The sequence below is a fragment of the Haemaphysalis longicornis genome, unplaced genomic scaffold, assembly GCF_048455015.1.
Source record: "Haemaphysalis longicornis isolate Haplotype H1 unplaced genomic scaffold, Haemaphysalis longicornis Haplotype H1 scaffold_1, whole genome shotgun sequence".
In the NCBI taxonomy this organism is placed as follows: Eukaryota; Metazoa; Arthropoda; class Arachnida; order Ixodida; family Ixodidae; genus Haemaphysalis; species Haemaphysalis longicornis.
The window spans coordinates 215835510-215855547 of record NW_027526203.1 but is presented as its reverse complement, the minus strand read 5'-3'; the positions used below and the strand labels follow the sequence as shown (position 1 = coordinate 215855547).

At 45.7% G+C, this 20038-nt stretch overlaps 2 protein-coding genes across 5 annotated transcripts in view; both read left to right on the top strand.

Annotated features, from left to right (window-relative positions):
• LOC144141820 (uncharacterized) overlaps positions 1-8036 on the top strand; it is a 37410-nt gene extending 29374 nt beyond the window's left edge. For 2 of the 3 annotated variants that reach the window (XM_077673312.1, XM_077673322.1), the window contains 3 exons: positions 3808-3886; positions 4346-4468; positions 6826-7112. In XM_077673312.1, the coding sequence (XP_077529438.1) occupies positions 3808-3886; positions 4346-4449 (183 nt within the window). In that variant the 3' untranslated portion in view covers positions 4450-4468; positions 6826-7112. Of the gene's footprint in view, positions 1-3807; positions 3887-4345; positions 4469-6825; positions 7113-7136 lie in introns of those variants that run through there. The other variant, XR_013316711.1, reaches the window with a different exon arrangement.
• A 404-nt stretch (positions 8037-8440) lies between these two features.
• The window catches only part of LOC144141803 (NAD-dependent protein deacetylase sirtuin-1-like), a 33645-nt gene continuing 22047 nt past the window's right edge, over positions 8441-20038 (top strand). For both annotated transcript variants that reach the window (XM_077673304.1, XM_077673299.1), the window contains exons 1-4: positions 8441-8628; positions 9216-9350; positions 17810-17998; positions 19561-19811. In XM_077673304.1, coding sequence (XP_077529430.1) covers positions 8472-8628; positions 9216-9350; positions 17810-17998; positions 19561-19811 — 732 coding nt within the window. In that variant the 5' untranslated portion in view covers positions 8441-8471. The remainder of the gene's footprint in view (positions 8629-9215; positions 9351-17809; positions 17999-19560; positions 19812-20038) is intronic.

The following is a 20038-nucleotide window of genomic DNA, read 5'->3' as shown; positions in this document are numbered from 1 at the left end:
GACACATATTACACAGACGCCACGTTTACCGACAACATGGCCACAACTGTCACGGTAGGTCCACGAGAAGAAACCATCCGTCAACACTGTAATGTACCTTCTTCTACAGCTGCTGAAATTCAAGCCATTGCCGATTCGATCATGCTGCAAACCCATTCAACTGACCAAATTACCATCCGCACAGATAGTCAATCTGCCCTCAGAGTTTTTGGCAGGACTTTTAAAGGGCATGACCATCGTGTTCAGCAGGTACTCTCACGGCTCTCCAAGGTGCGGGCATCACGCTCAACCGTGACAAATGTTGCTTCGGCACCAACAGGTGAAAGGGACGGACCCATGGTTCGTTGCGGCCGCGCTGTTCTGTCGATCTCTCTCAGACCGGCTCTCCGATCTCACTCTGTCTGTCTTCTTCACGCACATGTTCATGCAGCCAGCACATCTATGCTGTGCACGGACCAGTGGTGCCATTTTCCGGGGCACTGCTGAACTAGCTTGTGCTGGGCCGGTTTCTACGTATCGCATCTCTCCCAGTGCGCACCGGCTCGGGATCGTGGGTCATGGTTCTTCATGATTCCCAAAGCTTGTATACTCAGTAGTTGGCCCTGGTCTAACGTTGCTGGCATATAGCCTGGTGTAGAATCGTGCCGTTACTTTAGTTATCTCGTCCATGTTGTCTGTAATGTTACCCTGCTCTTCTCTGAGTGTGGCATTCTGTCTTTGACTATAGCCAGCTTCTATTTAGTTGCTCTTCAGCTTCCCCCTGTTTACTGTGTTTCTTCGATCACTGCCATGTTGTACGCACGAATGTCGTTCATTTTACGTCTGCTAATTAATTTCGACAGCTCGGCTAATTCAGTCTGACCTTCCATACTCGACAGTTTCATGTTCTCACATTTCGCAATTAGTTCCTTTGTTTTCTGAGTTAGTTTTCCAGTTTGTTTCCTACTGGCTGCTTGTCCCACAGCTGCTGCTGACTCTGATTGCCGTTGTTAGGTTGTCATTTAGCATGTCAACGCCATCCGCGTCCTCCTCACTTAAAGCATGAATTTGTCATGAACAGTTATTTTAAAATCCTGTGTCCTGGCTCTGACTGACTCCAGTTTGGGTTTATTACTTTCCACAAGTCTCATTTTTTCTCTTTTGAGATTACGACTTACGTTTCACCTAACCATCCTATGATCACTGCACCGAATCTTGCTTAGCACCTCCATGTCCTGCACCATACCTGGGTTGTCACTTAAAATGAAGTTGATTTTTTTTTACCATTTGTTTGTCCATGTCCATTTCCTATTCTTTCATTTGCAGAAGAATATGTTAATTATTCTCTTGTTGTTTCTCACTGCATATCCACCAGTGTATCCCCTCGACTGTTGCGACTGCGTATTCCAAATTTTCCCACTGATTTTTCTCCCATTTACTTCTCACCCATTTTTGTGTTAAGGTTAAGACAGGTTAGTTTGAGTATTTTGACTGCAACCATGTTCTTCTTTTGTAATGTTTCACAGTAGCTTTGTGCGTCTCAAACATAATCCACTGAATGCGAGGCTTACTTCGCCTAATGTTTAGTGGGCATAGGCCTTGTAGCATGAGTTGTGCCTGCTTTCACAGCATGCACTGACTTTTGCCAGCACTCACAAACCGCAGGGTATACAACTTGCAACGACTATGGCTACCAGACACAGGTGAAGTGCAGTTTCTGTGTGGTGTTGGTACTTTGTGATGACTGTGTGTGGAGTTTCATGATTTTTTTTATTGGTTTTTGGCATGGGCGTAGTGGAATCCTTGAATTTTGTTACGACTCGTGTGTAACCCTCCAGGGAAGCGCTCCCCTAAGCTGAGGCTGTGTTAGCCTGGCACAGCATGTTAATTTGAGGTGAACGCAAAGAGCCCACATTTTAGTAGACCTCTTCGCCGGGAAACCCATAGCTTATATGTAGTGCTACGATTCAGCGTGCCACTACCCTTTGCATGCGTGCTGCAAGTTTTGCGTAGTGTGGGGAAGCTCCCTGTGCTTGGCGGCAGAGCCTGCCTTCCTCGAACATGCTGCAAGCCGGAGTGTTTCTGCCGCGCGGGCGCTTGCTGCGGTTACTCATGCCCATGGCATTTGCAAAATCTAGGACAAGTGGAAGCATGCAGAGACTTAAACCTGCGAGCAGAGTCCACTTGCCGAGATATCCTCTCTCTCTCTCTCTCTCTCTCTCTCTCTCTCTCTCTCTCTCTCTCTCTCTCTCTCTCTCTCTCTCTCTCTCTCTCTCTCTCTCTCTCTCTCTCTCTCTCTCTCTCCCTCCCTCCCTCCCTCCCTCCCCCCCTTGGGAAAATCACCCACAAACTGAACATTTATTTCCGAGAGTCGGTCATATTACTTTGTGAGCTTTACTTTGCAGCAACTTCACAGTTCAGCTCTCGCACTACAAGAAGTGGTTCATTGCTAGTCATTGTGCGTGCCTAAGAACGACCAAATTGTCAAATGCTTCCAAAGCATCCCGGGGGTTCGCGTTCTCTGCATGTTTTTCTGCCTGGTCCGAGGTGCAAGTGATATCCAGCTTTTTCTATTGACGAGCTTTGCCAGAGAGGGGCACCTTTTTTTCAATGCTGTTCGCAAAACCGATTCAGCACTGCTTTGGTGACATCCGGAAAGGCCGCAGCTGTCACTGTTTTGTTTTGTGCCATTGCGCACATGCGCCATTAAAGAGTGGTGGTAGAGTGTGCTAGAAGAATCCTTCTAGTGAACTCTAGTGGTGACCTTGCTTTTCAAAATGGTAGAGCGAGCTGCAGGCAGTTCCAAATCGGTCACTTGGGCCAGTGACTTGGGATATGATGGCTGCCTTATCTTGTAGTGATAAAAACTCGCCTTTGGGCTGGTGGAGGCATTGATTTTGTACCTTTCTTTTCAATAATAAAGGGAGCTTTGATTATTTTTTAAAACAAGGATTGTTTGTCATTGAGCAGCAGCTAAAAGAGCTTTAAAAGGGGGGGGGGGGGGTGATCTTTCAGTTAAAGCATAAATTCATTCAACCTTTGCTGTCCCTGTAACACAGTGTGCGAGACACAGAACATTTTTATTTTATTTTTTAACACCCACGCAAGGCTAACAAAAATAAACTATTGTGATTGGTGCATTAAAAAGTTTAATTCCGAACTGGCAGTTCTTTTTTTCTTTTTTTTCTTCTAAGCATGCTTGTGGTCACCTTGTTCAGTGGCGGCAGCTCTTGATAACAACAGTGGTGGCATTGTGCATTGGAACCCATTTGGAGGTACAGTAAAACCTCGTTACAAGAGACACTCAAGGGAACCAAAAATTGTGTCTCTTGTAACCAAGGTCTCTTGTATGCAATGTTGCTAACATGGCGAACATAGGAAAATGAACCAAACTGCTTTCATCCAAATGTCTCTTATAACCAAGTGTCTCTTGTAACAGTGTCTCTTGTAACGAGGTTTTACTGTACTGTTACAAAAATTCCTGCTGGGGATTACTGCCCGGTGCATCAGATGCAAATGGATTCTCAAGACCCCACATGTGTCTTGAGAACTGTTTTGGATTTGTTGAAGCTTTATTGGGATCCTGCTTTTTGTGAGGGGTGGTCATGTTTCATCCTGCTCCTCACTTGCATGAAGAATGCTGGGGGGCGTCTCTCTCCTACTGAGGGCATTTCATTCGGGGCTTCTGGTGATCGAGGCATTTCATTCTGGTCCTAACCAGCGTAAGGAATGGAGTGACAATGGGTGGGACCGTGTTCGATGTCATATCTGCTGGTTCTACACACGCAGTGATTTTAAGCTCCTTCATGCCTTTTGTCGTCTCTACAGATGTCTTCCATATCAAGCAGAATGGATTGCACAAGTAGTGGGTCTTCATCGTCAAAACTACCTCCTATTGATTCAGCATGTAAGTGTAGTGAGATGACATGAAAAGTGACATGCTGTTTTTGTGCTTATTTTCTCCTGGTCATGCAGCTTTGTGTCGCATATTTGTTTTGTGTTGGGTGTGGACAATTAGGCCAGACCAAGATACTTGGTAAACACTGAATTCTGTACAAAAGTTGTACACAATGCTAATTAAGGTCCTACATTGAAGGGGGATCAGCGCGTTGCAATGCAGCATTGTAGCACACTGCTTGTCAGGCCGCAGTTTTCTTTTTTTTTTTTTTTTTTTTCAGTTAAAATAACTTAAGAAGAACATAGTGGAATGCCTCGCGTTTTGCATTTTGCATGCACGTGTAGAAAATTATTGGATAAAAAGGTTGATTTGAGAGACCTGCCAAACAATCCGAAATAAGGCACAGCAGGCTCTCTTCAGTTCTTCTCACTCGTGGAAGAGGCTAATGCATTGACACACTTTTTCCAGCTCTCCTGTCCATGTTTGTTGAAGGACGCCGCATCAATGTTATGCACAGGCCGTTGTCCCGAAGTGTTAATAGCAGCTATCGCAAGCCCAAAACAGAACACTGACAGTGGATGTGGCATATTGGTGAGTCATCTTTGAGCACCACTGCTAGTGGGCACAGCTTTGTGCCATGTATGAAAGGAATGGGACGCACGCAAGAGGACTATTGAGCTGAAACAAGCTTACAATGCCGGATTTGCTTTGATCCTCTGTGGCCATGATCGGCCATGTGTGTGTAGCGCATGCGCCGTGCTGAAATCTGAGCCACAGTGGCTCCAACTCTGCAGTAAAAGTTAACAATACAGTTTGGAGCTTTTTTCCAGAGGGGCTCGTACACACAAAATAGGCCAGAGGCTTGGCAAACCCGGGTGCAGCAGAGCAAACTGTCGAAGCTCTCCTTGTGCCATCATGCATGCCTGTGAGAGTTTAAAATAAGGCTAAATGGTTGCAGGTAAATTTGTGCGCGTGCACGCAGTAATGGGTAGGTGACGGGATCCCACATAACGTGAACCAAGCCTTTTAAAAAGACCGGAATTACAATTTTCTGGGAACAGAGTAGTAGATATGGCGCCCATTCATGACCAGGGAGCGTCCATTACATTTTGAATAACTACATAATAAGGCAAGGTTGACTTCTTGCGAAAAGAGCGATTTTCTTTTTTCCACAAAGCATCCAAAAACAACAAAGTGCCCCAGATTCTATCGTATTTAAAAGGAGCTGCCTAGCAGGTACAGTCTCTGTCAAAGTTTTGTAGGCCATGGCGACTGTGGCTGGAGCAGGCGTGCTGCGCTTGCCACAGTCGGCTGGTTGCACGGCTAAAGAGAGCGAGGGAAACTTTCGCTCTTGCTTTTGTAGCGTGGCTGGCGCAACAAATGCTGCGAGAAGTGCCTGCTCTGAAGCAAAGTGTGCCTTCTCTGAGGAACCTACTGCACGTTGCACTTATCGTGCCAGCCACACTACGAAAGCAAGGGTGATAGTTCCCCTCACTCTTTAGCCGCGCAACCAGCCGACAGTGGAAAGCACAGCACCCTTGCTTGGCCGCGTGCCTGCTCTGGCCACGGTCGCTGTGGCCTAGAATTTTTTGACAAAGACTGTACATGCAATCCCAGCTGCAAGCGCTTGCTACTAATGGTTGTGGACACATAAAAGAGACTGCACATGATGAAAGCCAGAGAGACAACCCACTTTGGTGCTCAGTGCTTGAACTGGGGTTGCATTTTTAGTGTTATAAGCACATATGTATATGAGTACAAAGCAACCGCTTTACTGCAAGTATTGCTCAGTGCGTTGCAACTTGCAAGAGTAGTTAGCTGTCGTCTCTTCAAGTTGCTTGATTCTTTATACTAACTCTTGACTCAATTAATCTGAACAATAACGAGCAGTTGCTCGGATCCTTGTGAGCAATGCTGGATGCATCACATAATGTTTTGTTAAGAAACGAACAATGTCCTGTGATGGGATCAACATTGTTGCTTCATCCCATTGTCACTGATGCGGGGATCCCAGTGAGTTGTGGCTTTTGGTCCTTTTTTCCTTCACAGATCAGTCGGGTCCCGTTCCCCAGATTAGTTTTGGGCTGGATGAGGAGGATGCCATTCCTCATGTGGGACCGCAGTGCACACATGACACTAGTGCAGCCATGCAGCCATCAAACCTTTTTATAGAAGCCTAGCAATGCTGCTGGCATTGAAATTGTGCTAAGCGTGTAAAAAAGCAGCATCGATGGGGCAATGGCGAACACTGACTGCACATTACTTCAAAATGGGTAGGCCTCGTGTCATGCGTGCTCCCGAGGAGCTTACGTTCAGCGACACCGTGAGCAGGAGCAGGAACCAAATGGTCTGCGCTGTGCCAATGCTGCAGCCCAAACACAACAACAGGCATTAATGATAAATAAGGAGCGACACACGGATAAACACCGACCCCAAGTTTCAGCTTCGCTGGTTGACCACCTGTACAGGGTGCAGGGGCTCATTTTTTTCACAGTTGGCCGAAGACATTTCAGATGCTTTGTGCAGCTCAAGCGTGGGCTTAATTTTGTGCAGAAACATTGGGAATATTTGGACAAATTTTAATGGTTGTGTGGTGAATGATTTGATCAACTGTTGGCAGCACCTACCGCAAAGACTGAGTTGGTTTCGCCCAAACTGGCTTAATTTGCATGGTGTGATAACAGTTAAACTCATTCGAGTTCTGTGGGGTGTCTTGTGTTTCTCATCTTTATGTTCGCTAGCAGTGATGTAGCTTTGTACTTGCACATTCGGGTGTTTTGGGTCCCTGCAGAAGGATGCTTGAATCATGCGTGCCTTGTTGAGCTGGAGTGTCGCGAAAACACAGGATTACAGATTGTTCACGTCAACCACTGCTTCTTGCCAGTATAGTGCCAGAAACTAGCTGCAGGAGATTTATTGTGTGATGTCTGTTCTCTTTGTCTTTTCAGGCTCCCGTGTAGAAAGCTTAGCTTGGTTTCATTCTCTTCAGGTGAGATCTGGTGGTATCGTGTGCCAAGGCTTGCTCACACCTCTGTCTCTGTGGCCTGTTGATGACACTGCCTCTCTGTAATTGCTCATCTGTAGCTTACGCATCACAGGGTGCTTTGTGTTTTGTAAAATGAATCGTTACTGTTGCTGCTCTTCTGAGGAGCCAGCGTGACCGTGCTGGCTCGTCGGTGCTATTCCGGAGCAATCGTGAATGTGCCTGCAAATAAATGACTGAATGCTTGTGTCATCTGCTGACTTTGTGCTTGCACAGTGTGCTGCTGTAGCCACTGGTCACTCGTCACCTGGGGCTTCAGTGTGGGCTTGTTGGAGTCTGGGTTCACACATCTCGTTACAGCGGTTGATCTTTGGCATCACATGTACCTGAGGTGACTGAATGCCTGGCAGCAGCCACTCACTGACGGTTCTGCGAATCATCTTGGGACACTGTGGGTGGCTTTTTGAAACACGTTTTTCTTCTTGCTGTAGGGGATGGACTAGTAACTGTCAAGTCGAAAGGCCATTTTGTGCCAGTGAGCGTGAGGAGGACACCTATGCCGCGTAATTTAGTTGCCTTTCTCATTTGTGCGTGTACTAACCAGTGGCAAATTTTGAGCACAGTAATGCTGCCTCGTATTTTTTCTTTGCCTTAATACTACGTGCGTGCCTGCAGATAGCAGCATGCTATTCTTGGGTACATGTGCTTTTTTGTTTGCAATGTTTATTTAAGGTTGCATTTACGGGATTATGTTTACTGCACATGTATATTTTATAATTCAAACGCTTTCCTTTGATGAGAACATTTTCTAATTCTTGAAAGTGGTGATATAACTTGCTGTCCTTTATTAAACATTGAAAAATTTTAGTTGCACTGTAGTAAGGTTATTCAATAAAGGTGGAAGGTAAAAGCTTAGATAAGCAATAAAAAGAAAACTTGGATTTTGTGCCATAAAATTACACTCCATCACATAAGATCCACCACTGTACCGATTTAAGAATTGGCTGCATTATAAATAGTCATGAATAATGGGAGTAGTTTTCTTGACTGAAATTTTTTGCTAAAGAAGATCAATAGTTGAGACATTTGAGAATGTAGCGTTACAATAGAGGCTAATGTGATATTGGAGGTAATTTCGTGTGTTGCTGTGGTACAGCATATTACAGGGAAAATAAGGGAAGCAGGACACGGCACTCGTACTTGGTAGCTGCAGCTGCTCACATGGTGGGCTGTAAAGATGGTACTTGAAAAATTTTGGGGATTCAAACATTTTTTGAACTTTCAACAAAATTTTTAACTTCATAAACAATTTTTTTTTTGGTGTGACATTACTTTGAATTTTTTTTTTTTTTCAATTCACTTTTTTTTTTTTCGTTTAAGCAGACGATCAACTAATCGTCCGCTTAGGCGATGAACATCGCCTAAGCAGGCGATGAACTGAAAATACGTAAAAAGAAGTCTTCAGTTTAAAAGACAAGTCAAAACGCGCGCCAAGGAAACTTCGCGCGCTCGCAACGCGCGCAGCGGTTTCCAGTCGTGCTTCACGCGCCCCCTGACGTCATTGTGACGCTGCATCGAGTGCGTGCATGCGCAGTCATCACACTCGCAAACATGGCGGATCGACGAGAGGTGTTCTGTGCTTCGCCAGCTTACAAGCGTCCTAGACTGGAAAACGACAGCAATTTACTCGGATTGAGCATACCAAATGATGTAGTAATGCCCCCGAAAGAGTTTAAGCGCCAAAGGTTTGCGTCGGATGCGGCAAACGGTAAGATTGACCCTTTTAAACGTGCGCTTCCTAGTCCGGCAGGCTGCCAGGCCTGCACTTAGCACACCAGAAGCCTTGCCCGCTTGGCATACGCTCATTGGATAAGAGGTGCGCGCTAAGCCTAACCAGTGCTTCCCTCCCGACCAGGGTGGAATGGCCGATCGTGGCCGCCGCGCGAGGGCTGTCGCGGCCAAGGCGCCGCGAGCTAAGGGTGCTTGGAAGCGTTAATAAACCTGCGTTTCTGTCCAAATTTTGTGCTTAATTTTTCTTTTCTGCTCTTTTAGCGCAATTCGTGTTCGAATTTCCGGGTTATTGTCACGTTGGTTTGTTTACATCGCTTGGCGCTGGTTTCATCAGCTGATGACCGTGGTCAGCTCGGACCCGGGGTCGACTTTGGGGATGGAATTTCCCTGTATTTTAATGTTATCTCGGCTAGGGAATTTTGTGACTTGTTTTTATTCTCCCGCGAATGCAGACCAAAGCGGCGTCTTTTAATCCGTGGCGCGGCGGTCGCCCTCGTGCGAGTCTAACGGGACTTGAGCGGCGGTTTGACAGAGTGATTTTTTTTTTTTCTGTGACAATTTCAGAAGTGACCTCATCAAGCGACGCAAATTCGGAAATGTGCAACGGGGATTCCGGTTTTCACGAACTTAGCTCCACAACCGGCGGTGATCTCGCCAGCGCTGATGGAGTGTGTCCGGATAATGACAACCTTGTGACAGGTGAGCGGCGGCGCGCTCGAATCGAGCGTTCACGTGCACCGCGCGCAAGGGCGGTCAGATAGCCCTTGCCGCAAGGCCGGCCACCCCTTTTCTCGTTACGCTCACAAGAATACTTTATGCGGCTGTAAGTAAATCTTGTTTGTCCCTTTAGTGAACTTTGCTCGTCGGTATTGTAGACGCGTTCTCCTTCGACGCAGCCGGTCCATCCCAGACCAGGAAGTCTCTCAAGTATTAGTAAGTGGCAGCGGTGGGGACTTGAAATTAAAACACGCGGTTTCGTTTGTCGAAGTGTTTTTGTGCGTTGTGGCTTTTTAGTTTCGTTTGTATCGCGCGGTTGTCATGTAGCGGCGTCGCCTAATAAACGGGACTTCATAAAGCCCTTCCATTACTTGTGCCGTTGTTTTTATACGTACTTCGGTGCGAACAAATTTTTCATGAACTTGTGGCGTGTACCGTTGCCTGGACAACACGGACTTCAATACGAGTTGAAATCTGTGCTGTCTCAGTTATTGGCGTTGCAATTAATCTCGATTCACGGAAAAGCTACCTACGGTAGCTAGACTGCCTGCTGTCGCAAAACCAGGAGTAGGTAACACCACCTTGGTGCTGTCCCCCCCCCTCCTATTCTGGACTTGAGTTTACTGGTGTAATCGACTTCTCTCTTGTATTCAAGCTTCGGGGGGTCTCTTGTAACGCAGTTACAAGAGGCCTCCCAGCAATTGTGGAAAAGGTGGGTGCGTGCATTGCTACTTCTGCCTTATGAATTTTTTGACAGTTTGCTTTGCACAGGTAAGGTCTGAATGCATTCGTTTTTGTTTTTTTTTTACAAATACATCTGATAGCTTCCTGTTTGCTTCTTCCTTGCCTCACACAGTTATTATTAGTGTGTGTGTTACATCGTTACTCAGTAAGCTTCTATGCGTATTGCCAATGCCAATGACGGTCAGAATAGTGGATGGTATTGCCACAGTTGTATTTGCTCTAGATCCGTGTGAAAGTCAGTATAATAAATGCTTGTTCGGCTTTGGGTCCAATTCTTTCTTAGGTGCATAGTCATTCTCATACTGTGTTTGTAGGCGCAATAAAACTGCTTTTGTTGGCAATACCAATCTGTTGCACTGCTGGTGGAATTAGAGACCTAGTTGCTGGAAGCTGCTGCAGCCTGCCCATCCATGTGCAAGTGGGTTGTGGTAGGTGCTGTCGGGCTTGCAACTCTTCCACTGGGTTTTCCCTGGCCTCATCATCATCCTTCCCTGCATGTTCTTGGACAAGCCATTCGTAGCAAGTTCTTGCATCTTATCACTTGCGCTGCCTTCAAGAAAAGGGCGTGCTATGCTTGCGTAGTAAGCGCATGCATGCGACTACTAGTTCAGGCTTTACGCTGGCTTTTCTTTCAGGATGCACTGCTCATTAAATCTCATAAATTTTGCACTTGAAGGAGCATCGACGCCATGCCAAACTTTTCAGTTGGCCCTTTAGTGCACACGTGCAGAGACTACTGAGGGACGGTGATCGCATCTCTTTATGACGGCCATTTTTTTAAACATCAGTAGAACCTAGACGCATTTGTCAGAAAAAGTGCAAGACAAAAAAGTAGGATTGAAGCAAACAGGTTGAAGCGTGGCAATTATTTCCTCAAGTTACAGTGGGGTTGAGATTTCACCAATAACAGCCGAGAACACCTATGAACAGGAAATGTCAGTGGGGTTCCCTTCTGCCTTTGGCTTGGAAGGGTGGCTGTTTCGAAGGCACTTTGCAACGGGTTTGGATTTCAGATCCTCAATGCAAATAAAAGCAGTGTACTGTAGCTACTCCTGACAGTGGTTTGTAGCGCAGTGCGTCTTGGGCTTCATAAGGTCCAAACAAACACTGAACTTTGGTTCAGCTGCTTTGGCTTGTAGCCATGGTATGGGGAGAACTATGGAAGCGTAATGTGCTGCATATGATTCACAATAAAGAGTTCTGTGTATTGCTGATATATTGTTTATGTCTGAGTCACCAGCACTTGCACCCTGCAGAGGGCAAAGTGTTGCAATCAGATCAAGAAAAACACTTGAGTGCCATTGGTGATTGGTGTCTTGTGGCACGAAATTCTAAATCCAAGATTTTAGTAGCTAAAAAAAAATGACCACGGTCTTTTCTGAAATACTAAAAAGTGTTTGGTTGGGAGGAGCACTTTTTTTTCTTTTTAAGCTGATGGGAGCATGCAAGGCATACAAAGAAGTGAGTGGAAGAAGCAAATGCTCACGAATGGGGCCTTTCCTGCAATTTACCCCAACCATTTTTATGCAAAAGCGCTGTCTTGGTAGGTAGTAAATCTGGCATTCTGATAAACAAAAAACGACGTGCAAAATGGCTGTTGGCCCAAACAAAGATAAGCTGGAAAAAAAAAAAAATTGTAGAGGGCAACTGACCCCACAGCCTCTGGAATGAGGGCCAAGGATGCGTCCCCAACGTGAGCCACCGCAGCCCAGTGGCTAGCGGCTGGCATTGGAGCCTTTGACGTAGAAGCGTCTGTTAGAGGCATGTGCTCAGGCCTACGTAGCAATTTGGGCATGCTCGTTACAGAAGTAGCAATTGGGTGCACAGCAAAGTACGTCCCCGTTAAATGTCCTCTTTACTTGGCAATGCAAATGGGGGTATGTGCCAGCCTGACGTTGGTAGCGCCATCATGCGGCCTCTACTCAAAGCAGTGATCATGTGGCGCTGTGCCAACAGATGGTGTGTGAACAACGCAAATCAGTGGGTGCAAGCCTCCCATTAGGCCCAACAAAATGTTTCTAGCTCTGGCGTCAACTGTTGCTAGTAGTAGTTTGTTAAGCAGGTAAATAGGTAGGAAACGTTTGCCTCTGAAGTGGTAGTAGTTTGATGTTGCTTGTAAGGCTTAGCATTTCTCACAACTTAATGTTAAGCATAGATATAGGCCTAATCATGGGCATCGACCAAGGCACTTGGTCGAGAAAAAAAAAAGAGGAAAAAGAGAAAAAAAGATGCAATGCGAAAAATGATAAGTGGGTTTGACCAAGGTGCTTGGTCATTAGGGAAAAGAAAAGAATTGAAAAGGATGATGTTAAGCTTGGATATGTCTAATGAACGGGTTGACCAAGGTGGTTGGTCATAGTAATAAACAAAAGGAAAAAGGCGAGAAGGATGACGGCATTTAACGTAGATATAAGCCTAATAAGGGGGTTTTACCAAGGTTTTTGGGCATAGCAACAAATACTAATAAAAAAAATAGTGAAAAGGATGATGATGATAATGAGGGGACATGTTCCAGCAAAACTGGACACCAGTGCTTTTTTGCATTCACTGCATTGCTAAAGTTATTAGCTTAGGTGGCCTTGTAGTTTTTTCACACGCTGAGAATATCTTAACGCTTAGCCTGGTGGCCATCTAGTGTACAAAGCTTTTACTGAAGGTTCTGCATCTGGCATGATGATGTAGATCAAGGCAGGGCAGTGAAGCAGAATCATTGAGCGGGGTTAATGCAAACTTGTTTCATTGCTCATAAACAGCACACTGATTGCACATGCCCTAGCAGGGCATTGGCCAGTGCGGAAAATGGTGCCTTGTGGAAAATTGGTGACAATCTTGTGTCATCTCACTGCACGATCATGAGGGTAGTGCAGTGAGGTAGCATCGGCACATAAGCTTATGAGTGGGGTGAATTGACAACCGTATTTCAGCTTCATAAACAGTGCTGAACTGGCGCTTCCTACATTATACGGGACATCAATAACAGCGATGATAGGCTTCGCCATGTTGGACTAATGGTGCAAACATAACGGTGTTGTTGCCCATAAATGTGGCACACCGATTGCACATATGCTCGTCGATCATTGGTCATTATGATAAATTTGCCCCTTCTGGTGAAACTTGGCGGCCATCTGACATAATGCACGATTTAAGGTTCTACATTTGGTGCATTGTATGATGATTAATGACATTGTGCTGTGCAGTGGAGCAACAGGAAGAGCGTTGTGTTTGGGGGAGACTAATCACACAAACTGCTGTAAACACAACAACGATGGCACGTACCCTTACTGAGGATTGGCCAGTATGATTAGCCTTAGTGAAACTTGGAGTACTGACACAAAATTTTTGTGTTGTCATTTTTTTATTTTTTTTCCCTCCTTCCTCACTGCAATGGGTGCTTGCCAGCCCACTAATCATAGAATAGCGCATTAGATAGTCAGTTTCAGCCTAAATCATTATATACAGCCTAGTTCATTTGTGTCAGTTTCGGTTTCGACAAAACGAACACCGAGGTGGCTGCCATGACAAGGCAACGCTCGTGGCGTCACCGTTCTTGTCGCACCCCTGCGCGCTTGTGCCTCCGGACCGGTCGTGGTTTCCACCATCGCCACGACTTCAGTCCCAAAACCGTGACGTGATACATGCGCCAGGGCAGCGCGCGCCAACCGCAGTTGGCCACGTCACAGGGGCCCTCGCGTCGACAGTTTGGGGCCAGGAGCAGATAGCGTCATGCTGATGCCGATGTTGAAAGGGTATCCTCTGTGAGCTTTCTGGTGTGTGCATAGATTAAAATAGATTTAAAAAATGTTATACTGAACAGTTGCTGTTGAATTGCTGGGAGATGTCTCCATATACAAAAGGAAGCCTTTAAGGGCACAGGGTAAGCCCTATACTTCCCATGCATTTTTGGCCATTTTGAGGTACATTTTTCTTGGCATATAATAAAGGTATCTACATAACGTATATATCATTTTCTTTCTAATTTTGTGCCCTTTTAACTGTACTAGAATTAGGAACATTCTTACAAAATTCAGTTTTTTATAATTTTTTGTCCGTTATTACCTAAATTTTTGCATTATTTTAGTATTAAAAGTTGTGTATCAAAAAAACTCTTACGTGCATATTTTCCATTCTAGTACAGCAGGTGTGACAAGTTATGTAGATGACAGGGGAAAAAAATCAGCTCGTTGTCTTGGAAGATATAGGAAATAATGGTACCTATGTAAGAAAAACATTGTTTTGAGATAATTGAGTTTAAAGTAAAAAAAGAGGTGAAAAACAATACTTTTTTGCCAAAAACACCAATGGAACCATTTATTTAAAAAGCACCAGCTTCATATCCACTGTCAAAGTCATTTTTTTGCTTTTCACCCGGTCATCTGTCCTTCCTTGACTGTTTTGTGCACCATCCTACAGATTTGTTCACACAGTTTTTGCTTGTGGTCAACCTCTTTAAGTCACTTGATGGTGGTGTTGCGCCCAAGTTTTGGTCTGAATGATTTTAAAATGCTGGCTCATGCGTTGATTCCTCATTTAGTGAAAGAACAGCATCCAATGTTGAATCATTAAAGTGTGAAGCCCAAAAAATATGTTTTTATGCGCAGCTTCTAAGGCGAATGTAGAAAAAACAGGCAACAGGGTCTTAGGATTGCCCATGCTGAAAAATCAGCTATGCAATGGTTGCTAAGCAATTTCTTACTACAGCTGGTTCCAGAAAAGCATTTTGATCTGAAACGAAGTTTTTTTAGGAAAAAAATGACAATAAACCCTGAGAACATTCTTAAGAGGATGTGGGCACTTACTACTTGCTAACGGGAAAACTGCTTTTTAGCGAGAAATAAGACTTTTTAAGGCAAGTATGAATATAGAAAATGTGCACAAGGAATTGAACTTCCCTAATTGCGAAGAAAAACAAAGTCATTTTTTGAAATTTCGCCTTACCCTGTGCCCTTAAAATAGTTATCTCAGCTTTGAAATTTCATGTTAGTACTCTTTTAACCGAGCGATCATCTCATGCAAGAAACTCGTACAAAAGAGTACGAGTGCACCTTGTGCATTGCGAGATTTTTAAGGCAGTGCAAGAAGCACGAAAAGAGTGTCATTTTCCAGTGGGATTAATGATAAAAACTTGGTAGTATTGTTGCTTGTGTAGGCACAGCACACCAGGATGGCCACCCATCTCGCATTTTGCAGGGCAGTTCCATATTCGGAATCACCGTCCCGTAGCCCAGGAGAGATTGAAAAATAAGCATCAAATGACCTGATTCCTCAACTTAGTAAACTCACTGTTCCTCAGCTGGCATTTCTATAGCCTGGGCAAAGAATGTTGCAAAATTAGAAGGCAAAAATATGTTAAGCTATCCAGATGGGGGGGGGCTTGTTGGAGGCAGGGCAAGTGCAACACGAAAACTAGTTGGGAGCAGCACAAAGTTGAGGGGAGTGGCAGTACAGCAGGTTAATGTTTTGCCCTTGCCCTGTATCCTAACCATGTATTTTAGGCTTGCATCATTGTACGGCACTTGTTTTAGTGCCCTGCTAATCTGCATACAGCAACTAATACATAAGCGATAATCTTGGCATTCTCTTTAACGCTGACATTCTTACTGAGGCATTGAAAGTATCTGCGGTCCACGGAGACTAACCATGCTTCAGACAGGCTGTGTCCTTCATGATTAGGGAGAGAAGAATCTGGCATCTGCTCTTCCCTATTGCAAAGGACGCAGCCTGCTGCCAGGTGTCACCGGCCTGTGTCAGGAATTTGTGTTGCGATGCTGGCACTCTCACTGAGTACTTTGCAGCTTTGTAATGACCCCTTCAAGACAGAAGGGCATGGAACTTGTAAATAAATCTGCATGTAAGTCCAGAATAAATTTAAGCAGGTTTGGTCATGCGGATAAAGGCTGGGGGCCACATCAAAACCTTGCATGTCATATGGGTGGAGGTGCTGAGCATCCGCTGTGCTAGCTGACCATGTCAGTACATCTGCCAGCATTGGTGGTTGATCCTGGTCGTAATCAGCCTTTTTTTTTTTTTTTGTCCTTTCTGATTAATGTCACTATGTGGCCTGTGATGGTATCCCCAGCTACAAAAAAGAAGCTTTCTGCCTTATTTCTAATTATCATATTCATGCGGTTTGTAAAGCAAAGTTTCTCACTCAAGCTTGTTAAAACCAGTGACAGCAATTCTGAATGCTAGTACGATTTTTTTTTTTTTTTCGCACTGTGTGTTTTTTTTTTTTTTTGGCAAGCAGTATTTAAGATTTTGGATGCGGCGGAAATGGTTATATTGTAAACGGCATTGTTTGATTAGAAGTTTGTAAAACATCAATGCAGAAAATAATCTTTAAAAGTAGTTCCAAGCAACATTCACAATAGACGTATCGTTTCATCTTTTAATGAAATAGAGACAAATCGTCAAAGTAATTGTGTCAGAATTTGGGGGGGGGGGGGGGGGGGGGATGCTAGATTGTCCAACTAACTTTTCCAAAAACCTGGTAGGCTTTGATGCTGTGGGTGAGCTTGGATTCTCTGTGTGAACAAGATGCAAGGGATGCCATAATTGTCGCTTGTAGTGTGAATTTATTTGTGTGAGCTTAAGAGGCTAATTGCCAAAGGTCAGTTTAGCTAGTAGAACGCTGAGCTATTTTGAATTTAGTTGCCCATACAGCTTCCACCTTGCTCGCAGCGCATGCTGGTCTACCATTGCCTATGTAGAGAGAGCAAGAAAGGGTAGGCCCCCACCCCCCACCCCCAATTTTTTTTTCTTTATTTTAGGCTGCTATTTGAGTACCATAAAAAAGGCCTGTTCTCAAAACTGCTGAAACGACTCTCCCTACCATTCTTTTTTATACCGCTGCAAATCTTGGCTCTCATGCCCCCTGAAGCATGGGAAATTTCGGTCTAAATTAATCAGTCACGCGTCTTCTAACACTGCTCAGTTTGGTTATGGTGACCATCAGTTTTAGTAAGCTCTGTCATGTCTATTTTTTGCTTGAACCAAGGTACTGGTGTAAGGACCCAAAGGCACATTCTTTGTTCCTGATGAACTCCGATGAATCGCTACTAGAATGATTTGTAGTGTAGCCTGCCTAAGAAGTTTTGAAATGAATGTGCGGAAACATCAGTATAGGGATGGATCTTCCGGCTGACCGACTGTACAAAAACCCCAAGAACAGAGAAATGCCTTCACAACCGCCTCAGTTGAGAGTGGTATTTACCTGTTTTGGGGCATCTCAAATGTTTAGCCGCAGTGGGCATAAAATTTATGTACAAAAGCGCAGTCCATGATTATCCTCGTATTACTTTCTGGGCTGGCTTAGTACGCCTGTCTGCGCACGCGTGAACATGTCTAAGCTTTCATCTAAGAGCAATTTTTTTTATGGTACACCATGACGTTTTCCTAGTGGCATAGTAAATATAATTCTAAACAAAATGATTTTTCTGCAGTAGTGCTATAAATATTGAGCTGCAGTAGCTGCAGTTTATGAGCACTGCAGTTTATGAGCACTGGAAGTGGCTATTAATTATTCTGTGCCTTATTGCACTGTTTCAATTGCCTTATGAGGAGTGATTGCACTTGGAGTAGCGTCTGGCCTCTGGCTTCAAGGCGTTGCTGTGGTGCACTTTGAATAAAGAAAGAGAGGGCAGGGATTCATTGAGCAACCTTGCTAGCTGTGTGCTCACAGTTTGGTTGTGGGTTTTCAGCGGGCGTAGCACGCGAAGTGGACAGTTCAGGCCACCTTTTTCTCGGAGCCCTGGGTGCCATGGACACGGCTCCCAAGGACGACGTATGTGACAACGATGCAGATGAGGTGGCTTCGACCATCAGCGAACTGTCCGGCCTCTCGGACCTCTCGGACCTAGCTGGTCCTGAGTGGAAGCCCACTAGCGAAGGTGGGCCACCAGCTCTCTCTCTCTTTCTCTCTCTCTTAGGCAGGGGACAAAAATCTCTAAAATGCGCATAATGACAGCTGTAAGTTTTACAGAATTCGCCCCTCACGTGTGTCTGTACGCTCGAACAGTCTTGCCAAGTCAGGCTGTTTTTTGTGGAAGCTTTAGTGAGAGTATAAGTGGTGGTAGAGCCAAGCAGTGCACAAGAAGTCCCGTTGGTTTACTCCTGTTTCGATACGTCTAAGGTGAGTGCGTAAAAAGGAAAGGGTGGAAGCGTAAGCAGACAGCTGATAGTGTATACTGCTGCTTATAGGGGTAGGAAAGCATGCGTCGAGCTTGTTCACACATCTCTTCAGAAATAAAATATCTAGCTTGTCTAGAGATATGAGGTGCATGTGGGGTCCTTTAAATCGAGTGGCCGTGGCTTGGTTGGCAGAAAGGTGCAACACAAGCGCTGCCTCGTGTTGTTTCGTTCTGCCAATTCGTCCCTTTGGACTGCTGTTCCAAAGTGTGGAGCATGTCACTTGCCGTTGAATGCCTTCTTTGCGACTGCTAGGCTGAAGCTGCAGCACTTCAGAGTCCCTCATGTTTCCTTGAGGGGCGAGTCCCATTGACCAAGAACTTGTGGCACAACATTCCACTTAAGGTTCATGCCTGCCACCCAACTGTTGTGGCTGGAAGGTGGTCCAGGGAGCAATGTTTCCAAATGTTAAATTTGATGTTGCTTGCGACGGTTTTTGCTGCCAGACATGGTCGCGTAGGTGCCACTAAATCTGAGCACATCTGTCACAGCAAATGTGCTTTGCGTCGATTGAGGACAGGTGGCAGCCATTGCGTGATGCCTGGCCACTACATGCTTTGGCTGCCACTGCTGGTAGGAATGAGTTCAAGCTGAGGCATTGCCGGTCATCTGCCAGCATAAAGAAAGCTCCCAAACTGGTAAAGGCCAAGCGGCATGAAGCAAAGTTGGGAGAGAAGTGTTGTACTGAGCCACACATTATGAGCACCTTTGAGGCAAGCAGTGGTGAGATTATTAGGAAGCACAGTTCCAAAGGATGGGTCGTACTAAGCTGTTCATCATGGTCATCTTCGAGGCATTTAGCAGTGCTTCCTGGGTGTTTAGAAACGCTGTGCTGTTGGCTGCAGAAGAGACAAGCCTTTTTCTGACTGTGCGGGCTCATAGGTGAGCTCGTGCGCAGGCCCACATAGCTAGTGGGAGACAGGCTTGTTTTTTTTTACACACTTGGCGGCTGATGCATTGTCTTGATTTCAAGCTGTAGTGGCATCTGACACCGGTGCAGTATTTTGTGGAGGGGTGCTTTTGCCTGCACTTTTTTGAGTGTCAGGTCAGGTTGCATCTGGGTTTTTTTTTTTTTTAAAGAGAACTTTGTAGCAGCCTTTGAGTATAGGGCAATCCTTCACCACACTGCTCACAGTTGCTAAATTTGCATTTTTTAGAAAAGCCATATCTGGGGAGCTGGCACCTGGTGGTTGGTACTGCTGAGGGCGTAGTTGTGTCTTGCTGCCCCTGGAGCGGGGTAAGTAATGCCCCGTGGCATGTGCAGGGCCCATGGGCTGGGTGCACCGCCAGATGAGTGTGGGGGCCGACCCCCGGGCCCTGCTGGAGCGGCTGCTGCCGGACGGGGCGGTGATCCCCGCGAGCCTGGACCGGCTCACCCTGTGGAAGGTGCTGATCAGCATGCTGAGCGAGGAGGAGCCCCCCCGGCGCACCAAGCTGGCCCACGTCAACACCCTTGACGATGTGGTCCACCTGCTGCGCACCTGCAAGCGGGTCCTGGTGCTCACGGGCGCCGGCGTGAGTAGCCTCCCCCCCTTCCTCCCCCCACTTCCCGGGCCCCAGCTGGCATTTGTCTCTCTTGCGGTCTGACTCGTTTTGCTGGGCAAGATTGAAGTCTTCATTGCAGGAGGCCTCCCATTTATGAGCTTCTTTCTTGAAGCAGTACAGTAACCCCATGTGCTGAACCTCTGTGTTTTTGGGGCTTACAGAAAAAAACTGTGTGATTTGAGGAAACATTATGTCCA